The 21,876-nt window shown below is 38.8% G+C and overlaps 1 protein-coding gene across 4 annotated transcripts in view; it reads right to left on the bottom strand.

Annotated features, from left to right (window-relative positions):
- Window positions 1-21,876, bottom strand: part of MCF2L2 (MCF.2 cell line derived transforming sequence-like 2) — a 238,693-nt gene that overhangs the window by 21,661 nt on the left and 195,156 nt on the right. For all 4 annotated transcript variants that reach the window (XM_078068515.1, XM_078068511.1, XM_078068517.1 and 1 more), the window contains 3 exons: window positions 14,308-14,523; window positions 13,284-13,376; window positions 13,033-13,111 (listed from right to left, as the gene is read on the bottom strand). In XM_078068515.1, the coding sequence (XP_077924641.1) occupies window positions 13,033-13,111; window positions 13,284-13,376; window positions 14,308-14,523 (388 nt within the window). The remainder of the gene's footprint in view (window positions 1-13,032; window positions 13,112-13,283; window positions 13,377-14,307; window positions 14,524-21,876) is intronic.

The raw sequence follows: 21,876 nt of genomic DNA, 5'->3' as shown, positions 1-21,876 counted from the left end.
CAATAAATACATATCTATCAATAATTACTGTGAATGTAAATGGACTAAATGCTCCAATCAAAAGACACAGGGTGTCAGAATGGATTAAAAAAAAAAAAGACCTATCTATATGTTGCCTACAAGAGACTCATTTTGATTGAAAGTGAGGGGTTGGAAAAACATGTATCATGCAAATGGATGTCAAAAGAAATCTGGAGTAGCAACACTTATATTGGACAAACTGTACTTTATTTGTTTTTTAAGTAGGCTCCACGCCCAGTGTGGAGCCCAATGCAGGCCTTGAACTCATGACCCTAAGATCAAGATCTGAGCTGAGATCAAGAGTCAGGTGCTTAACTAAGTGAGCCACCTGGGTGACCTTGACAAACTGGACTTTAAAACAAAGACTGTAACAAGCGACAAAGAGAGGCACTATATAATAATAAAGGGGACAATCGAAGAAGAAGATAAAACAATTATAAATATTTATGCACCCAACATGGGAACACCCAAATATATAAAACAACAACAAACATAAAGGAAATAATCAATAATAATGCAACAATAGTAGGAGACATTAACACCCCACTTACATCAATGGACAGATCATTTAAACAGAAAATCAACAAGTAAACAATGGCTTTGAATGACACACTGGACCAGGTGGACTTAACAAATATATTCAGAACATTCCATCCTAAAACAGCAGACTATACATTCTTTCTAAGTGCACATAGAACATTCTCCAGAATAGATCACATATTAGGTCACAAACAGGCTTCAACAAATACAAAAAGATTGAAGTCATACCATACACCTTTTCTGATCACAATGCTGTGAACCTAGAAGTCAACCACAGAAAAAATCTGGAAAGACTACAAGTACACACAGGTTAAACAACATACCACTAAACAATGAGTAAGTCCACCAGGAAATCAAAGAAGAAATTAAAAAAAGAATATATGGAGACAAATGAAAATGAAAACACAACAGTCCAGCACTTTGGGGGTACAGCAAAAGCGGTCTTAAGAGGGAAGTAATAGCAATACAGGCCTACCTCAAGAAGCAAGAAAAATCTCAAATAAACAACCTAATCTTACACCTAAAGGAGCTAGAAAAAGAACAACAAATGAAGCCTAAAGCCAGCAGAAAGAAGGAAATAATAAAGATTAGAGCAGAAATAAATGGTATAGAAACTTAAAAAACAGATCAATGAAACCAGGAGCTGGTTCTTTGAAAAAATTAATAAAACTGATAAACCTCTAGCCAGACTTACCAAGAGAAAAGAGAAAGGACCCAAATATATAAAATCACAAATGAAAGAGGAGAAATAACAACCAATATCACAGAATACAAACAATTATAAGAGAATATTATGAAAAACTATATGCCAACAAATTGGACTACCTACAAGAAATGGCTAAATTCCTAGAAACACATAAATGACCAAAAGTGAAATAGGAAGAAATAGAAAACTTGAACAGACCAATAACCAGCAAAGAAATTGAATCAGTAATCAAAAACTCCTAACAAAAAAAGTCCAGGACCAGATAGCTTGACAGCTATCTGTAGAATTCTCCAAACATTTAAAGAAGAGTTAATACAAATTCTTCTCAAACCATTCCAAAAAATAAAAGAGGAAGGAAAGCTTCCCAATTCATTCTATGAGGACAGCATTACCCTGATACTAAAACCAGATAAAGATACCACACACATATACAAAAGAGAACTACAGACCAATATCTCTGATGAGCATAGATGCAAAGATCCTCAACAAAATATTAGCAAACCAAATCTAACAATACATTAAAAGAATCATTCACCATGATAAAGTGGGATTTATTCCTGGGTTGCAAGGGTGGTACAGTATTCACAAGTCAATCAACATGATATATCACCTTAATAAAAGAAAGGATAAGAACCATATGATCAGTCCAATAGATGCAGAAAAAGCATTTGACAAAGTACAACATCCATTCATGATAAAAACCCTCAACAAAGCAGGGATAAAGGGAACATACCTCAACATAATAAAGGCCATATGCGGGGCGCCTGGGTGGCTCAGTCGTTAAGCGTCTGCCTTCAGCTCAGCTCATGATCCCAGCTCCTGGGATCGAGCCCCGCATCGGGCTCCCTGCTCGGCGGGAAGCCTGCTTCTCCCTCTCCCACTCCCCCTGCTTGTGTTCCCTCTCTCACTGTGTCTCTCTCTGTCAAATAAATAAATAAAATCCTTTAAATAAATAAAGACCATATGTGAAAAACCCACAGCTAATATCATCCTAAATGGGGAAAAATTGAGAGCTCTTCTTCTACGGTCAGGAACAAGACAGGGATGTCCACTCTCACCACTTTTATTCAAACTAGTACTGGAAGTCCTAGCTACAGCAATCAGACAACAGAAAGAAGTAAAAGTCATCCAAATAGGCAAGAAAGAAGTCAAACTTTCACTATTTATAGATGACATGATACTATATATATAGAAAACATAAAGCCTCCACCAAAAAAATGCTAGAAACTAATAAATGAATTCAGTAAAGTCACAGAATACAAAATCAATGTATGGAAGTCTGTTGCATTTCTTTTTTTTTTTCTTTTTTCTCTCTTTTTTAAAATTTAAATTCAATTAGCCAACACATATTACATCATTAGTTTCAGATGTAGTGTTCAACAACTCATCAGTTTCGTATAACACCCAGTGCTCATCACATCATGTGCCTTCCTTAATGCCCACCACCCAATTACCCCACCCCCCAACCCACCTCCTCTTCATCAACCCTCAGTTTGTTTCCCATAGTTAAGAGTCTCTCATGGTTTGTCTCCCTCTCTCATTTCTTCCCATTCAGTTTTCCCTCCTTTCCCTTATGGTCCTCTGCACTGTTTCTTACATTTCACATATGAGTGAAACCATATGATAATTGTCTTTCTCCAGCTACTTATTTCATTTAGCATAATACCCTCAAATTCCATCCATGTCGATGCAAATGGTAAGTATTCATCCTTTCTGATGGCTGAGTAATATTCCAAAATATATATATTCCATAATATGTGTATCTATCTATCTATCTATCTATATATATATATATATATATATATATATATATATATATATCATAACTTCTTTATCCTTTCATCTGTTGAAGGACATCTTGGCTCTTTCCACAGTTTGGCTATTGTGGACATTGCTTCTATAAACATTGGGATGCAGGTGCCCTTTGGGTCACTATGTTTGTATCCTTTGGGTAAATACCTAGCAGTGCAATTGCTAGGTCATAGGGTAGCTCTATTTTTAACTTTTTGAGGAACCTCCATACTGTTTTCCAGAGTGGCTGCACCAGCTTGCATTCCCACCAACAGCATAAGAGGGTTCCCCTTTCTCTGCATCCTTACCAACACCTGTTGTTTCCTGATGTTAATTTTAGCCATTCTGACTGGTGTGAGGTGGTATCTCATTGTGGTTTTGATTTGGATTTCCGTGATGCCGAGTTGTTGAGCATTTTTTCATGTGTCTGTTGGCTATTTGGATGTCTTCTTTGGAGAAATGTCTTCTGCCCATTTCTTAACTGGATTTTTTGTTATTTTTGGGTGTTGTGTTAGGTAAGTTCTTTATAGATTTTAGATACTAGCCCCTTGTCAGATATGTCATTTGCAAATATTTTCTCCCATTCCGTAGGTTGCCTTTTAGTTTCGTTGACTATTTCCATTGCTGTGCAAAAGCTTTTTATCTTGATGAAGTCCCAATAGTTCATTTTTGCTTTTCTTTCCTTTGCCTTTGGAGACATGTCTAGCAAGAAGTTGCTGTGTGGCATTTCTATACACCAATAATGAAGCAGCAGAAAGAGAAATCAAGGAATCAATGCCATTTACAATTGCACCAAAACCACCAAGAGGTGAAAGACCTATACTCTGAAAACTATAAAACACTGATGAAAGAAATGGAAGATGACACAAATAAATGGAAAGACATTCCATGCTCGTGGATTGGAAGCACAAATATGGTTAAAATGTCTATACTACCCAAAGCAATCTACACACTTAATGCAATCCCTATCAAAATACCACCAGCATTTTTCAGAGCTAGAAAAAACAATTCTAAAATTTTGTATGGAACCACAAAAGATGCTGAATAGCCAAAGCAATCTTGAAAAAGAAAAGCAAAACTGGAGACATCATACTTCCAGACTTCAAGTTATATTACAAAGCTGTAGTAATCAAAACAATATGGTCCTGGCACAAAAATAGACACATAGATCAATAGAACAAAACAGAAACCCAGAAATGAACACACAAATATACTGTCAATTAATCTTTGACAAAGCAGGTAAGAATATCCAATGAGAAAGACTGTCTCATCACCAAATGGTGTTGGGGAAACTGACAGCAACATGCAAAAGAATGAAACTGGACCACTTTCTTATACCATACACAAAAATAAACTCAAAATGGATTAAGGACTTAAATGTGAGACCTGAAACCATAAAAATCCTAAAAGAGAGCACAGGCAGTAACTTCTTTGACATCAGCCACAGCAACTTCTTTCTACATATGTTCCTTGAAGCAAGGGAAACAAAAGCAAGAATAAACTATGGCGACTACATCAAAATAAAAAGCCTCTACACAGCAAAGGAACAACCAACAAAACGAAAAGGCAACCTACGGAATGGGAGAAAATATTTGTAAATGACACATCTGATAAAGGGTTAATATCCAAAATACATAAAGAACTTCTAAAACTGAACACCCAAAAAACAATCAAAAAATGGGCAGAAGACAAGAATAGGCATTTTTTCCAAAGAAGACATCTGATGGCCAACAGACACATGAAAAGATGCTCAACATCACTCATCATCGGGGAAATGCAAATCAAAACTACAGTGAGATACCACCTCACAGCTGTCAGAATGGCTAAAATCAACAACACAATAAACAGCAGGTGTTGGCGAGGATGTGGAGAAAAGGGAACCCTCTTGCACTGTTGGTGGGAATGTAAACTGGTGCAGCCATTCTGGAAAACAGTATGAAGGTTCCTCAGAAAATTAAAAATAGAACCACCCTATGACTCACAAATTGCACTACTAGGTATTTACCCAAAGGATACAAAAATACAGATTGGAAGGGGTACATGCACCCCGATGTTTACAGCAGCATTATCAACAATAGTCACACTATGGAGAGAGCCCAAATGTCCATCAACTGATGAATGGATAAAGAGGAGGTAGTATATATACACAATGGAATATTACTCAGCCATAAAAAAGAATAAAATCTTGCCATTTGCAAGGACATGGATGGAGCCAGAGAGTATAATGCTAAGGGAAATAAGTTAATCAGAGAAAGACAAATATAATTTGTCATAGAATTTCACTCATATATGGAATTTCACTCATATGTGGAATTTAAGAAACAAAACAAATGAGCAAAGAGGAAAAAGGTGGGGGCGGGGCAAACCAAGAAACAGACTCTTAACTACAGAGAACAAAGTGATGGTTATCAGAGGGGAAGTGGGGGAAAATGGGTTAAATAGGTGATGGGGATTAAGGAGTGCACTTGTGGTGATGAGCACCAGGTGTTGCATGTAAGTGCTGAATCACTATATTGTACACCTGAAACTAATATTACACTGTATGTTAACTAACTGGAATGTAAATAAAAAAATTTTTAAAAAGGAAGAGCAAAGTTGAAGGATTTTATTTTAAGGCTTATTATAAAGCTACAGTAATCAAGATAGTAAGGTATTGATGTCAGGATAGACAAATAGATCAATGGAACAGAATAGAGCATCCAGAAATTGATGCACTTATATAAATAGTCAATTGGAGAAATGGTAATGGAATAACAGGACACTAATAAACAAAAAACTGAACTTTGATCCACATTTCACACCATATACCAAAACAAGCAAACAAAAATCTCAAAATGGATTAGAGATCTAACTATAAAACTATAGAGAAAATCTTTGTGACTTTAGACAAAGATTTCTTAGGCACACACCAAAAATATAATCCATAATTTTTTTAAAATTTGGATTTCATCAAAATTAAAATCTTCTGTTTTTCAAAAGACACTCTTTTTTAAAAAAAATTAAGTAGCTCCCAACATGGGGCTTGAACTCACCAATCCTGAAAGACACTGAGACTGAGCCAGCATGGCTCCCCCAATAGATACTCTTAAGAGTATGAAAAGATAAGCCATACACTGAAAGAAAATATTTGCAAAGCATAAATATAACAAAGGATTTTTATCTAGGGTATATAAAAATAAACCTCTCAAAACTTAATAATAAGAAAACAATGAGCAAAAGATTTGAATGGACACTTGACCGACGAAAGATATATGGATAGCAAAGAAGCACATGAAAAGATGCTTAACCATTAGTCACTAGGAAAAAGCGAATTAAAACCTCAATAACATACTATTCCACAACTATTATAAGGCTGGCTTAAAAGTAAAAGACTGACAACACCAAGTTTGGGTGAGGAATGTGGAGCCAAGTGAAACTCTCATGCGCTGCTGTGGAAATAAAAATGATATTACCAATTTGGAAAATAGCAGTTTCTTAAAAAGGTAAACATGTACCTGCCATATGGCCTAACCATTACACTCTTCGGTGATTACCCATGAGAAACAAAAACACATGTCCACAAGAACACTTATACTTGAACGTTAATAGCAGCATTATTCAAAATAGCCCAAGACAAACAGAGAAAGTCAATTATCATATGGTTTCACTAATTTGTGGAACATAAGGAATAGCATGGAGGACATTAGGAGAAGGAAGGGAAAAATGAAGGGAGGGAAATCGGAAGGAGAGACGAACCATGAGAGACTATGGACTCCGAGAAACAAACTGAGGGTTTCAGAGGGGAGGGGGGTGGGGGGATGGGTTAGCCCGGTGATAGGTATTAAGGAGGGCACGTACTGCATGGAGCACTGGGTGTTATACGAAAACAATGAATCATGGATCACTATATCAAAGACTAATGATGTATTGTATGGTGACTAACATAACATAAGAGAATAATAATCCAAGAAAGTGGAAATATTCATTAACAGGTAAATGGATACAGAAATTGGGCTATATTCAAACAATGGAATACTATACCTCACTTAAAAGGAATGTGCTATTCTTACACAAAGCAACATGAATGAATCTCAAGATAATTATGCTGAATGAGAGAAACCAGACCAAACAAAGTACATGCTGTATGATTCTCTTTATGGAATGATAGAAAATTCAAACTATCTATAGTGACAGAAAGAAGATCCGTGACCACCTGGGAAGCAGTGGGGGATAAGGGAAGGGCAGAAGAAAGGTAATACAAAGGAGAATTTGGAAACTTTTGGGGGTGATAGATGTGTTCATTATCTTGATTGTGGTGATGGTTTCACAGGTGTATACATGTATCAAAACATCAAATTGCATACTTTAAATATGTGCACTTTACTATGTTAATTATACATAAATAAAGTTGTTTTAAAAATAATAGTTTGGAAACAAATAATGCAATATATGTTAAGAAAGAAAAAAAGAAGAAGAAGAATGTAGCAGGAGGGGAAGAAGAAAGGGGGGGAAATCGGAGGGGGAGAAGAACCATGAGAGACAATGGAATCTGAAAAACAAACTGAGGGTTCTAGAGGGGAGGGGGGTGGGAGGATGGGTTAGCCTGGTGATGGGTATTGAGGAGGGCACGTTCTGCATGGAGCACTGGGTGTTATGCACAAACAATGAATCATGGAACACTATATCTAAAACTAATGATGTAATGTATGGGGATTAACATAACAATAAAAAAATTAAAAAAAAATAGTTTGGGGTGGCCTGGGTGGCTTAGTTGGTTAAGCATCCGACTCTTGGTTTCGGCTCAGGTCATGATCTCAGGGTCCTGGGACTGAGCCCTGCATCGGGCTCTGTGCCCAGTGCAGAGTCTGCTTATCCCTTTCCTTCTGCTCCTCCTCCTGCTCTCTCTCGCTCTCTCTCTCTCTCTCTCAAATAAATAAATAAAATCTTTAAAAAAAATCGTTTAAGGCCTCTGTCCAGAAACTTTAATAAGCTAAAATTCATATTCCAAGGCATTAACCCTAACTACCTTAATTCCACAGCTCTAAGGTAGGACCCAGATATCTACATTTGTAACAAGCCCTTCAAGTAATTCTAATGCAGGCTATCCCTAAAACATCCTTTGTGAAACTATGGTAAGGATTTCTAGAACAATCTTGTGATGAGAATGTTGCTTCTGGGGAAAACAAGTAACTTTTTCTACTGGGGTTGTTACATCTTCCTGTGATACGCCTCCAGAGCATTCATGGTCAATTACCTTAATATATATTTAGCACAGTATTAATAGTTCAAGAGTAAATCATAGTTTTTCCCCATCTTACCTTTATATAAATTAAAATAAACTATACAATGTAGTTATTATTTCTTGGCAAAGGCCAATAGTTTAAGTAAGGAACTTACATCACTTGGTTGTTGTGACAGAAAACTGATGTGATGGTTTTCCAGTCACAGTCTTAGTTTATCTTTTTCCTCATCTTGTCATGCATACCCACCCTTGCATCCTCCTGTCCAACTAATGGTCAGAGAAGACACAGAAAGAATGTGAAATGGTTGCATTCCTGATAAGTCTCTGAGGACAAAGTTTATCTTTTCATATTTACATAACTTCCCTTACCAAACACACAAATCATTGTCAGTATAAATGATAGGAGATCAATTTTCCATGTGAGACTAGCATTTCTCAGCCCTCACAACATTACCTGAAGGAAATATCTGAATTCAATTGATGCAGCTTGCAGATTTTCCTACCAAATATCCCTGCTGCTATGAGGATCAACTGAAAAAACAAATGTGAAAGGGCAAAGCCTACTCAAAGATGATTCTTAATTATTAAAAGGAGTATAGCAAGTGATACCTGTGAAAATGGTGCAGAAAAAAAAAAAACCTTAAAAAATTCTCTGCTCCATGAAAACATAGAAAAAAACTGGCAAAAATAGTCAGAAACAATATTTTCAGAACACTAGAAATTAAACAAAGGCTTACAGTAACTAGGAGAACATTTATTCAAGAGAAATGGCTGAATCTTAGTATGAACAGTGAGCTTTGTGGTGTTTTAGCTGTTCTGTTCCCAATCTTGTTGATGGCAGCCTTGGAAATCAACAGCCAGAGATCATGGTGAAAATTAGCAGTCTAGCAGCCATAGGAGGGAGCAGAACAGGGTTAGAGTTCATTCAAAGTCTCATTCCCAGAGAACTGTCATTATTTGACTTGTTTGGGGGTTCCTTGGAACACCCTACTTATAAGTCTGTCTTTATTAGACCTATTCACACCTAGCACAGTGTGAAAAACCTTTTCCTCAGGGGCATTTGTAGAAAATTACTAGAGGCAATTGTTTAACTTCTTGGCTGCCCCAGGCACCGGATAACAGCTGGGGCAAAAATAGACTAATTGAAAGTTTAAAAGGAAAAGCTTGGGAATGAGATGTCCATAGTGGCTTTGAAAAGCTCCCAAATATTCCTGAGAATCTAGAAGACCATATACAAATGCCCAAGTCTGTGTGCATGTTCAGGACAAATCTGTGAAGGCCTTATGCTCTCATCTCTGGTGGGGAGATATCTTGGGGCTCTGCACAAACAGGAAGTGAAGGCTAAGGCGGAATTGTCACCTGCTTGGCTGTGTGTTGAAGGTGTGTTGAAAGTGCACCCCAATATCCACACAGAGCTCCTGGCAAGACTGGAAAAATTACTAAACAAACAAACAATAACAAAACAACAAACAATACCAACAAAAACCACTGGAGATGGAGGAGACTCTGATTTCTAAAATCACCACATTATGTTATTAAATGTCCAGTTTTCAACAGAAACATTGTAAGCCATGTAAAGAAACAAGAAAGCATGACCCATACATAGAAAAAAGAAAAAAAAAAATCAAGAGAAACTGTCCCCGAAGCCAAGATAATTAGACTTCTTAGACCAAGACTTTAAAATCAACTATTTAAAAACTGTTCAAAGAATTAAAAGAAACCATAAAAAAGGAACTAAAGGAAAGTATCAGAACATGCTCTCATCAAATTGAGAAAAGAGAGAGAAATTATATTTGAAATGGCCAATAGAAATTCTGGGTTGAAAAGTAGAATAAACTAGAGTGGCTCAAAGGCAAATTTGAGCAGGCACAAGAAAGAGTCAGGAAACTTAGATATAGGTCAATTGAAACTAACCAGTTTGAGGAAGAGAAAGAAAAAGAATGAACAAGAATTTGCAGAGCCATAAAGACCTGTAGGACTCCATCGAGCGTACCAACATACACAGAATGGGAATTCCAGAAGAAGACAGAAACAAAGGGGCTGAAAGAATACTTAAAGAAATCAGTGGCTGAAGACTTCCTAAATTTGATGAGAAACACTAATCTCCACATCCAAATGATCTATTTACAAACTCCAACAAATATAAATTCAAAGAGGTCTACACCTAGACATATCAATCAAACTGTCAAAACATAAAGAATCTGAAAGCAGCAAGAGAAAAGCAATTTGTCACATGCAAGACATTTTTAAAAAATTTTATCTCTGATCTTTACATATATATATATATATATATATATATATATATATATATATATATATATATATATATCTGATCTTTATATATATATATATATATTTTAGAGAGAGAGTGTGTACACACATGCTGGGGGGAGGGTCAGGGGGAAAGGGAGAGAGAATCCCAAGCAGGCTCCATGCCCAGCACAGAGCCTAATGCAGGGATTGATCTCACAACCCTGAGATCATGACCTGAGAGGAAATCAAGAGTTGGACACTTAACCGACTGAGCCACCCAGGCGCTCCAAGACATTTTCAATAAGATTAATAGTTGATTTCTTATCAGAAACTATGGAGGCCACAAAACAGTACATGACATATTCAAAATGCTTAAAGAAAATGACTGGCAACCAAGAATTCTATATCTATGGCCAATTGATTTTCAACAAGGGTGCTGTCTTAGTTCAGGCTGCTATAACAAAGTACCACAGACTGGGCAGCTTATATACGACAGAAATCTATTTCTCACAGTTCTGGAGGCTTGGAAGTCTGAGATCACAGTGCCAGCATGGTTGAGTTCTGGTGAGGATCCTCTTCTGGGCTGCAGATTGATGACTTCTCATTATATCCTCACATAGCAGAGAGTAGACAGAGGAAGCAAGTTCTCTCATGGCACTTATAAGGGCATTAATCCTATTCATGATGGCTCAACTCTTATAATTTCATCTACTCCTAATTACCTCCCAAAGTCTTCACTTTCTCATACCATTGGGTAAAGTTCTAACATGAATTTTAGGGGAACACAAACATTGTTATGGCACTTGAGTCCCTAACAAGTGCCAAGACCATTCAGTGGAGAATAGAATAGTCTTTTTAACAAATGGTTCAGGAACAGCAGGGTATATATACACAGGTGGAAAAATAAACTTAGATCCCTAATTCACACCCTATACAAAAATTAACTCAAAATGGATCAAAGAGTTAAAACTAAATTTTTGGAAGGGAACACAGGTGTAAATCTTGGATTAGGCAATGGTTTCTTAGATATGACACCAAAACACAAGCAACTAAAGAAAAAATAGATAAATTAGACTTCATCAAAATTAAAAACTTTTGTGCTTCAAAAGACATCATCAAGAAAATGAAAAGACAGTCCACAGAATGGGAAAAAATACTTGTAAATCATATATTTGATATGAATCTAGTACCCAGAATATATAAATAATTTTTACAACCATAAGAAGGCAAATAACCTAATTAAAAAATGAGCAAAGAATTGTATAGACATCTCTTCAAAGGAAATACACAAATGGCCAATAAGCACATGAAAAGATGCTCAATATCACTAGCATTAGGGAAATGCAAATCAAAACCACAATGAGCTACCACTTCACACCTACTGGGGTGGGAAGAAAGATGAAGACGAAAAAGAAGAAGAAGAAGAAGAAGAAAAGAAGAAGAAGAAGAAGAAGAAGAGGAGGAGGAGGAGAAAAAAGAAGAAGGAGGAGGAGGAGAAGACAACAATCACAAGTGTCAGGGAGGGGAGAAAATGGAACACTTATACACTGCTAGTGCGAACAAGAAATGGTGCTACTTTAACTTTAGAAAACAATTTGGAAGTTCCTCAGAAAATTAACATAGGTTTACCATTTGGCCCAGCAATTATTTATATACATACATATTTTTTCAGAGGTTCACACAAAAACTTGTACACAAGTTCCCATAGCAGCATTATTCACAATACCCCCAAAATGGAAACCACCCAAATATCCAACAACTTATGAATGGATAAACAAATATGCTATATCCATACAACGTACTATATTTTGGCCATGGAAAGGAATGAAGTACTGAGACAAACCACAACATGGATGAACACTGAAAAAATTATGCTGAGTGAAAGAAACTAGACAGAAAGTGCCATATTTTATATGATTCCATTTATGTAAAATGTCCAGAATAAGAAAATCCATACAGATAGAAAGTAGATTAGTGGTTGCCAGGGGCAGAGGGGAGGAGGGAGAGGACGGGGAACGACTGCTAATGGGTACTGGATTTTTTTGTTGGGGAGGGTGATGAAAATGTTCTGGTGATGGCTGCACAACCTTGTGACTAGACTAACACCCATGGAATTGCACACTTTAAGAGAGTGCATTTTATGGCATGTTAATTATATCTCAGCTTTAAAAAAAGCAGTACAGCTTCTGAAAGTAGTATTGGCCACTTAAGTCCCCATTAACATAATCTTGGGTGGCTTTGGGATTTGGGGTTGAGAAAGTTGATCTTGGCATTTAGGTATGTGGGGGAAAACAGTTGAAAGGGACACATCCACACACAACCACAAAAAAAAAACCCCCACGACTTAAAGCAAGCACAGGTGCTTCCAGGTACTATGAAAATGGGGCCCACGGTTATTTTCCTGGCAAACCATTTCCTTTACAATATCCCCAATGTGCATACCCACCACAAATTTGGAATCAGTATGACTCTCCAGACTAAAGTTAGCAAGTAACCTTACCTTTGTTATTGTTTTGTTGTTCCAGCAGTAATTTACTTATTTCTGAAAACCAACAATCTCTGATTTCTTTTGAAGCTGCCTGCAAGTTGCAGATAAGAAGATACTATGAGTATCAAATCACCTGGAGCATTAACTGGGCGGGGTTTTTATTCTCTGGGTGACCTCTAGAATAATGAGATAGAAAACACTTGCCAAGTCATGGGAACACAGGAAAGAGTAGCAGACACCCATGGGGAAGACGTGAGCTTTACCTGCAGGATGTATTTCTCGAGTCCATTTCGGTTGGCAATTTCAAACTTTCGGCTGCTCCCCCTTCCAAGCTGGCGAATTGAAAGTGTCATCAACTATTGTAAAGAAAGAAGAAAAACTGCTGTACTACCGTTTTCTGATTTTAAAATTGTCCCTGTCAGCCACTCTGGTTCTTTCTACCCTCAATAGCTCTCTTCTTCCATCTTCCTTCCATGTGTTTTGTTGTCCTCTGTTAATGGTCCCAGGGAGCATAGAGCACAAGCACAGTGTGGCACAGTGTCATCTGTCCTCTCTCTTTCAGGGGACAACACAGACTGCATCTTTCCGTATGTAGGGCTGGAGCCCTCAACATTTAAGCAAAGAGATCATCTCTCCTTTAACACCTAACTATTTCACAAATCTGTACATAATAGTAACTGAATTAGTATCCATTAAGAAACATAAATAACAAAAGCTACCATAAATAATTAACAACTTTAATCACAAGAGCACAGATGTGTATGTGTGTGCATGTATGCACACATGTGTGCGGTATGTGTGTGTGGTGGTGTGGGGGTGGTCTCATCACCACCTATGAAATAATTCCTACACAGGCTAGAGATGATGTTTGGTGTGGACATGGGTTCCTAGACCTCCAGAGTCTTTGCCAACCCTAGTATGCAAAGATGTGTGGCTGAGAAGGACAAGTAGGAGACGAAATCCAGCCCATGTGCTAATCACCAAATATTTCACCCCTCTGCCTGCAGGGTACTTTCCTAAATCGTTTGTCAGGACAGCTGCCATATGGTCCCTGTTCTCTTCCTAGCACAAAGGCACCTCTATGCCGGCCCTGGCCCGGTCCAGTGACTGATTACAAGCTGACTTTGGAGTTAGAAAGGCCTGGGTGCAGAGTCTAGTTCTGTTGTGTGGCATTTGGCAAGTTAACCTCTCCTCTCTAGGCTTCAGTTTCCTTATCTGTAAAATAAGGATAACTATTTTTCTCTCCCTAGGGCCATGCTGCTTCTCAAGTGCAACAGGACCCTTTACCTTCATAGATTTCTTAAAGCTGTAATGAGGAGCGAGGCCCTGGTCACTGGGCTCCATTCGAATCTTACAGAACACGATTCCCCTTTCAAATAGATAGATTTGCCTTTGGCTGGGCTTAAATCGGATAAAATCCTTCATTTTATAACGATCCTTGTGAACTGTCCAGACGTTGAAAGAGCCATGCATCAACAGCTTGCCCAGTTTCCTGATATCGTCCTTTGGGGAAGATAGATATACATAAAAAGAAGCTGTTACATTACTTGACAGGGAAAGAACTCTTAAGGGTCTGTTTTCAAATTATAAAGTATGCTTATTTGAAGTTGACAATTTAAAAAGTGCCAAACAGGCTCATCTGTCACTAAATCAAAACTATAATTTTGTGAGCTTCACTGAGCATGACACCATTCAGTTATGTAGGTCTGCACAAGGTAATAAACACAAAGCATGTTAGAAATACTTGAACTAAAGATATTGGTACTCTGATATTTTTGTCTTTGTAATTAATTTTAGCTAGCAGAATTCTATTTCCTCTTCTTGGTTTTTGATACATGACAGTCTACTTTAGAAGGGCAAGAAATTAACATTTAAGTATGTTCAGGAGAGACAGAATTTTTGCTGCATTATGGACCTAATTCCATAATCATCCATGAGCTCTTTCTGCATCCCAACATCTGCTTCGGTTCGGGTATGAGCACCTGAGAACATGAGATTTGTTTTGCAAGCAAAAAGGCTTCATATAACCTAATCTTCATAACATCGTAATGAAAATAACAATGACATTCAACTTCGCATTTCTCAAAGTGGACAGGGCAAAGATAATCCCAAATGACAAAATTTTTCAGAAAGTCTACTTGGCTTCAGGGCACATTTTATGCCTATCCATCCACCAGCAAACCCATCTTTCGCATATGTCTGGTTAGAAGTCCAAATGGTTGACCCTGCCTTCTCTGAGCTCTCTCCAAAGGGTAGTGGGGTGAGATGAGCTAAGAACGTTGTATTTTATCTGGTATTTTTTGAAAATTAGATCACTTGAAGCAGATAATCAAGAATTTATTTCCCAAAAGGAAAAGGCGAAAAGGAGAAAATTATTTGAACAGGACCAGGACAGAGAAATTTCCCTGAGTTATGTCTAGCTGAAATAAATCTCTACAATTTCTGAGTTAATACTAGAAATATGTACATTATTTATAATTGGGCATTTTAATAATTTATTGCTTATATTGAACAAACTGTGAATATTGTTTTAAAAATAATTTATTGCACTTCTGAAATTCTAAAATAAAAATTTCAAGAGCATAAACTGTACTCATTTCTATGGTGCTTGTGGCATAGTTTCTGTACTATTTTTCTCTTTATGCTTTGTAAAATTTGTATGTGTAAACTGTGGTGAATGAACCTCTCAGTGAGGAATAAAGAGCCCCCAGCCATAACGACTGCTCTCCTAAAAGCACGATACTCCTGCTTTAGTTACACAGGCTCAGCTTGACCGTGCTCTGACACAGACGGGTGATGGGTTCATGAGGACCCTTGAGAAGTTCTTCACTTTATCCACATCCTTCCAGGAGCTACTCCAGCTCTCAGTGATTGCATTCCCTTTTAAACCCATTCCGTTTCTACTATATAGACATAAATAATGCAGGAAATTTGTTTTCGTCAAGGTGACTGGCAAAAGTTGGTGCTTAATGTTTGCCACATAAACTACAATCAGTAGTTTCTATTCTATTTTATTTTTTAAAAGATTTATTTATTTGAGAGAGAGAGAGAATGAGTGGGAGGGACAGAGGGAGAGAGAATTTCAAGCAGACTCTGCTCTGAGCACAGAGCACGATGCGGGGCTTGATCCCACGACCCTTAGATCATGACCTGAGCCAAAACCGAGAGTCTGAAGCTTCACCGACTGCATAGTTTTTATTTTAAAATGTACTTATACTCCACCTCATTTCAAAAATTTGATCTCTCTTATAAAAATATATACATTACAGGCAGACAGAAAATAACCAATGTACTTAGGGTGAAAAAAGATAAAATAAAATAAGATGAAGAGGTTGCACATAAAACCCCTATAATAAAGCTATGTAAACCTACTGCAGACTAGGCTAGGACCTTCTAGTGGGCCCTACAGAGGAAAACACAGGGAGTCGTATGATACATTATGTTCAAAGACACACCTAAACCGTTGTTCAGAAAATGTACAGCAATTCCTATTAATAGGACATGAGATAAATTTCTCCCATGGGTCCTGGTCCTCATAAAGAGCCACTGAGTCAAATACTGAGCCTGTCCTCAACCACATCCCAGAATAGCTAAACAAATGGATTTTAGGTAAAGCTGTTCCTGACAACACATTTGGTGAATGTGGAGGCATTACTTCAAAGCACAGCTGTTAAAAGCAATTCTAAAAGAAGCCAGAATAGAGAACCCAGAAATGGACCTTCACCTCTGTGGTCAACTAATCTTCGACAAGGCAGGAAAGAATATCCAATGAGAAAAAGACAGACTGTTCAACAAATGGTGCTGGGAAAATTGGACAGCCACTTGCAGAAGAATGAAACTGGACCATTTCCTTACACCATACAAAAAATAGACTCAAAATGGATGAAAGACCTAAATGTGAGACAGTAATCCATCAAAATCCTTGAGGAGAACACAGGCAGCAACCTCTGTGACTTCTTGCAAGATACATCTCCAAAGGCAAGGGAAAAAAGGCAAAAATAAACTATTGGGACTCCATCAAGTTAAAAAACTTTTGCACAGCAAAGGAAACAGTCGACAAAACCAAAAGACAACCTACAGAATGGGAGAAGATATTTGCAAATGACACATCAGATAAAGGGCTAGTATCCAAAATCTATAAAGAACTTATCAAACTCCACACCCAAAGAACAAAGAATCCAGTCAAGAAACAGGCAGAAGACACGAACAGACATTTCTCCAAAGAAGACATACAAATGGCCTACAGACACATGAAAAAATGTTCAACATCACTTCTCATCAGGGAACTACAAATCAAAACCTCAATGAGATACCACCTCACACCAGTCAGAATGGCTAAAATTAACAAGTCAGGAAAAGACAGATGTTGGCAAGGATGTGGAGAAAGGGGAACCCTCCTACACTGTTGGTGGGAATGCGAGCTGGTGCAGCCACTCTGGAAAACAGTATGGAGGTTCCTCAAAAAGTTGAAAATAGAGCTACCCTACGACCCAGCAATTGCACAACTGGGTATTTACCCCAAAGATACAAATGTAGGGATTCAAAGGGGCATATGCACTCCATTGTTTATAGCAGCAAGGTCCACAATAGCCAAACTATTGAAAGAGCCAAGAAGTTCATCAACAGATGAATGGATAAAGAAGATGTGAGATATATATATACAATGGAATATTATGCAGCTATAAAAAAAAAAACCCGAAATCTTGCCATTTGCAACGACGTGGATGGAACTAGAGGGTATTATGCAAAATAAGTCAATCAGAGAAAGACAGGTATCATATGATCTCACTGATAAGAGGAATTTGAGAAACAAGACAGAGGATCATAGGGGAAGGGAGGGAAAAATGAAACAAGATGAAACCAGCAGGGAGACAAACCATAAGAGACTCTTAATCTCAGGAAACAAACTGAGGGTTGCTGGAATGGAGGGGGGTGGGAGGGATGGGGTGGCTGGGTGATGGACATTGGGGAGGGTGAGTACTATGGTGAGTGCTGTGAATTGTGTGAGACTGATGAATCACAGACCTGTACCCCTGAAACAAATAATACATTATATGTTAATAAAATTTTTTTTTTAAAAAAAGAGTCAATGCTCTTCCTGGTCTTACTGTTCCAATCACAGCCTAGAAGGTCCTTTGACTTGTCATTTCTGGAATTCTTCAGCTCATTTCTGGCTTTATCCTTGGCCCATTCACTCCTCCCCACCTACCCTTGGAGGTGAGTCTCTCCCTCCTCTATCTTTTGATTCCTGTTTCTTAAACATCCGTGGGGAAGGAGGAGGTTTGAGACCAGCCAGCTGTGGGGTGGGTATTTACCCCAAAGATATAAATGTAGTGACCCGAAGGGCACCTGCACCCCAGTGTTTATAGTAGCAATGTCCACAATAGCCAAACTACGGAAAAAGTCCAGATGTCCATCAACAGATGAATGGATAAAGAAGATGCGGTATATATATATATACACAGTGGAATATTACTCATCCATCAAAAAAAAAAAAAAAGAAATCTTGCTATTTGCAATGACGTGGGTGGAACTAGAGGGTATTATGCTAAGTGAAATAAGTCAGTCAGAAAAAGACAATTATCATATGATCTCACTCATATGTGGAAGTTAAGAAACAAAACAGAGGATCATAGGGGAAGGGAGGGAAAAAGAAAACAAGATGAAAGCAGAGAGGGAGGCAAACCACAAAAGACTCTTAACCACAGGAAACAAACTGAGGATTGCTGGAGGGGAGGAGTGTGGGGGGATGTAGTAAATGGGTGATGGACATTTAGGAGGGCATGTGATGTAATGAGCACTGGGTGTTATATAAGACTGATGAATCACTGAACTCTACCTCTGAAACTAAAAATACATTATATGTTAATTAATTGAATTTAAATTGAAAAAATAGGGGACTGCCTAAATAAATAAATAGAATTAAAAATAAAATTAGTGGAGGGGCGCCTGGGTGGCTCAGTTGGTTAAGCAACTGCCTTCGGCTCAGGTCATGATCCTGGAGTCCCGGGATCGAGTCCCACATCGGGCTCCCTGCTCGGCGGGGAGTCTGCTTCTCCCTCTGACCCTCCTCCCTCTCATGCTCTCTGTCTCTCATTCTCTCTCTCTCAAATAAATAAATAAAATCTTAAAAAAATAAAATAAAATAAAATAAAATAAAATTAGTGGAGACATAAAATATAGGCATATCATTACATTTTATTAATAAACGTTGTCTAAAAATAAAAATAAATAAAAATTTTAAAAATTTTTAAAAGAAAAAAATAAAAATAAATAAATAAAAGAAGCCAGAATGATGGGGGAGTGGGGAACAAGTCCCAGTGTGCACTCTCTAATGACCCATAGAGGGCTGGGTGAGGTTAGTTAAGGTGTCTGCTGAGGCCATGGGCTGCAGAGGGAAATGCCCTGTCTATAGCCCTGCTGAAGAGGCAACCTTAGGAAGTGATGTTGCCTTTATCCCCTCGGCTCTCTCCTCCTCATCCCTCCAGCAGCCACAGCTGTTTGCACCTCAGTAGGCAATTGACCAATGGATACGAATCCAGAGAGGGGCCAGTCCCTCACCACAGAGGCCAATCTGATCCCTGTCTGAACTGAGGCTGTAAGCAGCAGGAGTTGTAGCTGTGAGATGCTTTATAAGAGGGCAGGATGTGGAATAAACAATAAGGTAGCCGAGCAATAAAGAAAGTGAGTCACCAGAAAAGCAGAAACTATGAGGAAGAGGGAAAGACACCGATGGAGGGAAAGAACCAGACAGCAGGTGGTAAGAGAAGACAGCAGGTGTGTGGATGTACCTGGCACATACAGGCAGAACACACAGGTAAGAACCCCCACTCTCTCCCAAGCCAAGGCCCCGGAACTCCTATGGGTCCTGGAATTGTCCTATTCCCACCTCCGTGAGCCTGGCTCTGTCATTGTGCTGGCTCTTCCCAAGGCTCTGTGGTCACCTATTCCAGTAAGCCCATCATTTCTGAAGGTCACTGGAGGGAATTGCTGGGTCTTTTGAGTCCAGCTGCAACAGAAGGGTTGCATGTGACGGGATTGGACATCTCAATACTCAAGGCCCACCTTGCAGTGGCTAAGGGTGTGTGCCCCATGCAGTGCTGATGCAGGGCAGGTGCATGCATATTACCACCAGCCAGGATGCATGCCTGCATGGAGGCAACCCCACCTCCCAAGGGAAAGGGCAGGGGGAGTTCCTCTGAGCAAGACCAAAGATACCTTTGGTCATCTTTAGACTCACCTCCAGGGGTAGGTGGGGAGGAGTGAATGGACCAAGGATATGTATCCTTTCTTTCCAATCAGACTGCAGTTGGTCCCAAGGCCAGAGACCATGTGCATGACTCTTGCAGATATATATCCCCTAGACACATAGTATTTATTCATTTACTGGCATGAGTGCCTGGGAGGACATGAGTCTAAATGCTCAGCACCATGAGGAAACTATTTAGTAATGCCCCAGTACTAGGTTGAACAGTGTCTCACAAAAAAACTCATGTCCACCTGGGACCTCAGAATGTGATCTTACCAGGAAATAAGGTCTTTGCAGATGTAATGAGCTAAAATGAAGTCTTACTGGATTAGGGTGGGTCCAAATCCATGACTGGTGTCCTCATGAGAAGAGAAAACAGAGACACAGACACATACATAGAGAAGCCAGTCATGAAGACAGGCAGAAGTTGGAGTCATGTAGCTGTAAGCCAAGGAACGCCAAGCACTGTGGGCAATGACTAGAAGCCAGGAGAGAAGCAAGGAAGGATACTTTCCTGGAGCCTTCAGAGGATGCAAAGGCCTGATAACACCTTGACTTTGGACTTCTAGCCTCCAGAACTGTGGAGCTTTGTTATGGCAGCTCTAGGAAATGAATATATCTGCAATCAGTTTTTCCACTAGTGATGGCCATCATTGTGTGTGTTGAATCTAATGGATATGAACTCAGAGATACAACACCATTTGGTATTGGCTACCCCAAACAAAAAAGCAAGTGAAAAGTCAGATGGCCTCTTCCATATGGGAAATAATGGCAAAATAAACTAGTAAATGTTACCACTTTTTGTGTGTAGAATTTTGTAGTTAAGAGCTCTGGTTTAAGAATTTCAAATGTGGGGCGCCTGGGTGGCTCAGTTGGTTAAGCGACTGCCTTCGGCTCAGGTCATGATCCTGGAGTCCTGGGATCGAGTCCCGCATCGGGCTCCCTGCTCGGCGGGGAGTCTGCTTCTCCCTCTCCCGCTCCCCCCTCTTGTGCTCTCTCTCTCTCTCACTCTCTCTCTCAAATAAATAAATAAAAAAAAATCTTAAAAAAAAAAAAAAAAGAATTTCAAATGTGACTACATCAGCCAAATGAAGGATCTGGCTGAGAGAGTGTCTGGTGAAGCTGGCTTCCAGAAAGAGACCACTTTTGGGTGCCCAGCTTTTCATTCCTGGCAGTGACAGCAATGTGGCCGAGCTATATACTTCTTGCACAAAGAAGGAGGGAACATCTGGATAAAGGAATCAGCACAAAGCCAGTCCAGAAACGAAAAGCAGAAACTGTATGACTGAGGAACCCGTAATTATAATCACCAGAAGCAAAAGGGTTCCTTCCTTTCCAAACTGATCAAGTATCCAAATGAGTCAGCTCTGAGGGCCCTTTATTCAGCATCTCCCAGGTGCCAGGCACGATGCAAGGTGCTTTTATTATGACTTAATCCTCATTTACTCCTCACAACCACTCTTGACATAGGTGTCTGGAGCATGGGAAGATGTGTGGGCAATCCCACGGAGTCGTTAAGATTATTTACTTGGCTTTATCTCCGCAGCCAACATTCTGCCCAGGGGAGTGGAGACTGAATCAGAAATAAAATACCTGGCCTTAGCCCA

This window comes from Halichoerus grypus, chromosome 1, assembly GCF_964656455.1.
Source record: "Halichoerus grypus chromosome 1, mHalGry1.hap1.1, whole genome shotgun sequence".
In the NCBI taxonomy this organism is placed as follows: Eukaryota; Metazoa; Chordata; class Mammalia; order Carnivora; family Phocidae; genus Halichoerus; species Halichoerus grypus.
The sequence above is the reverse complement of the archived record's forward strand: the minus strand, read 5'-3'. Positions and strand labels throughout refer to the sequence as shown.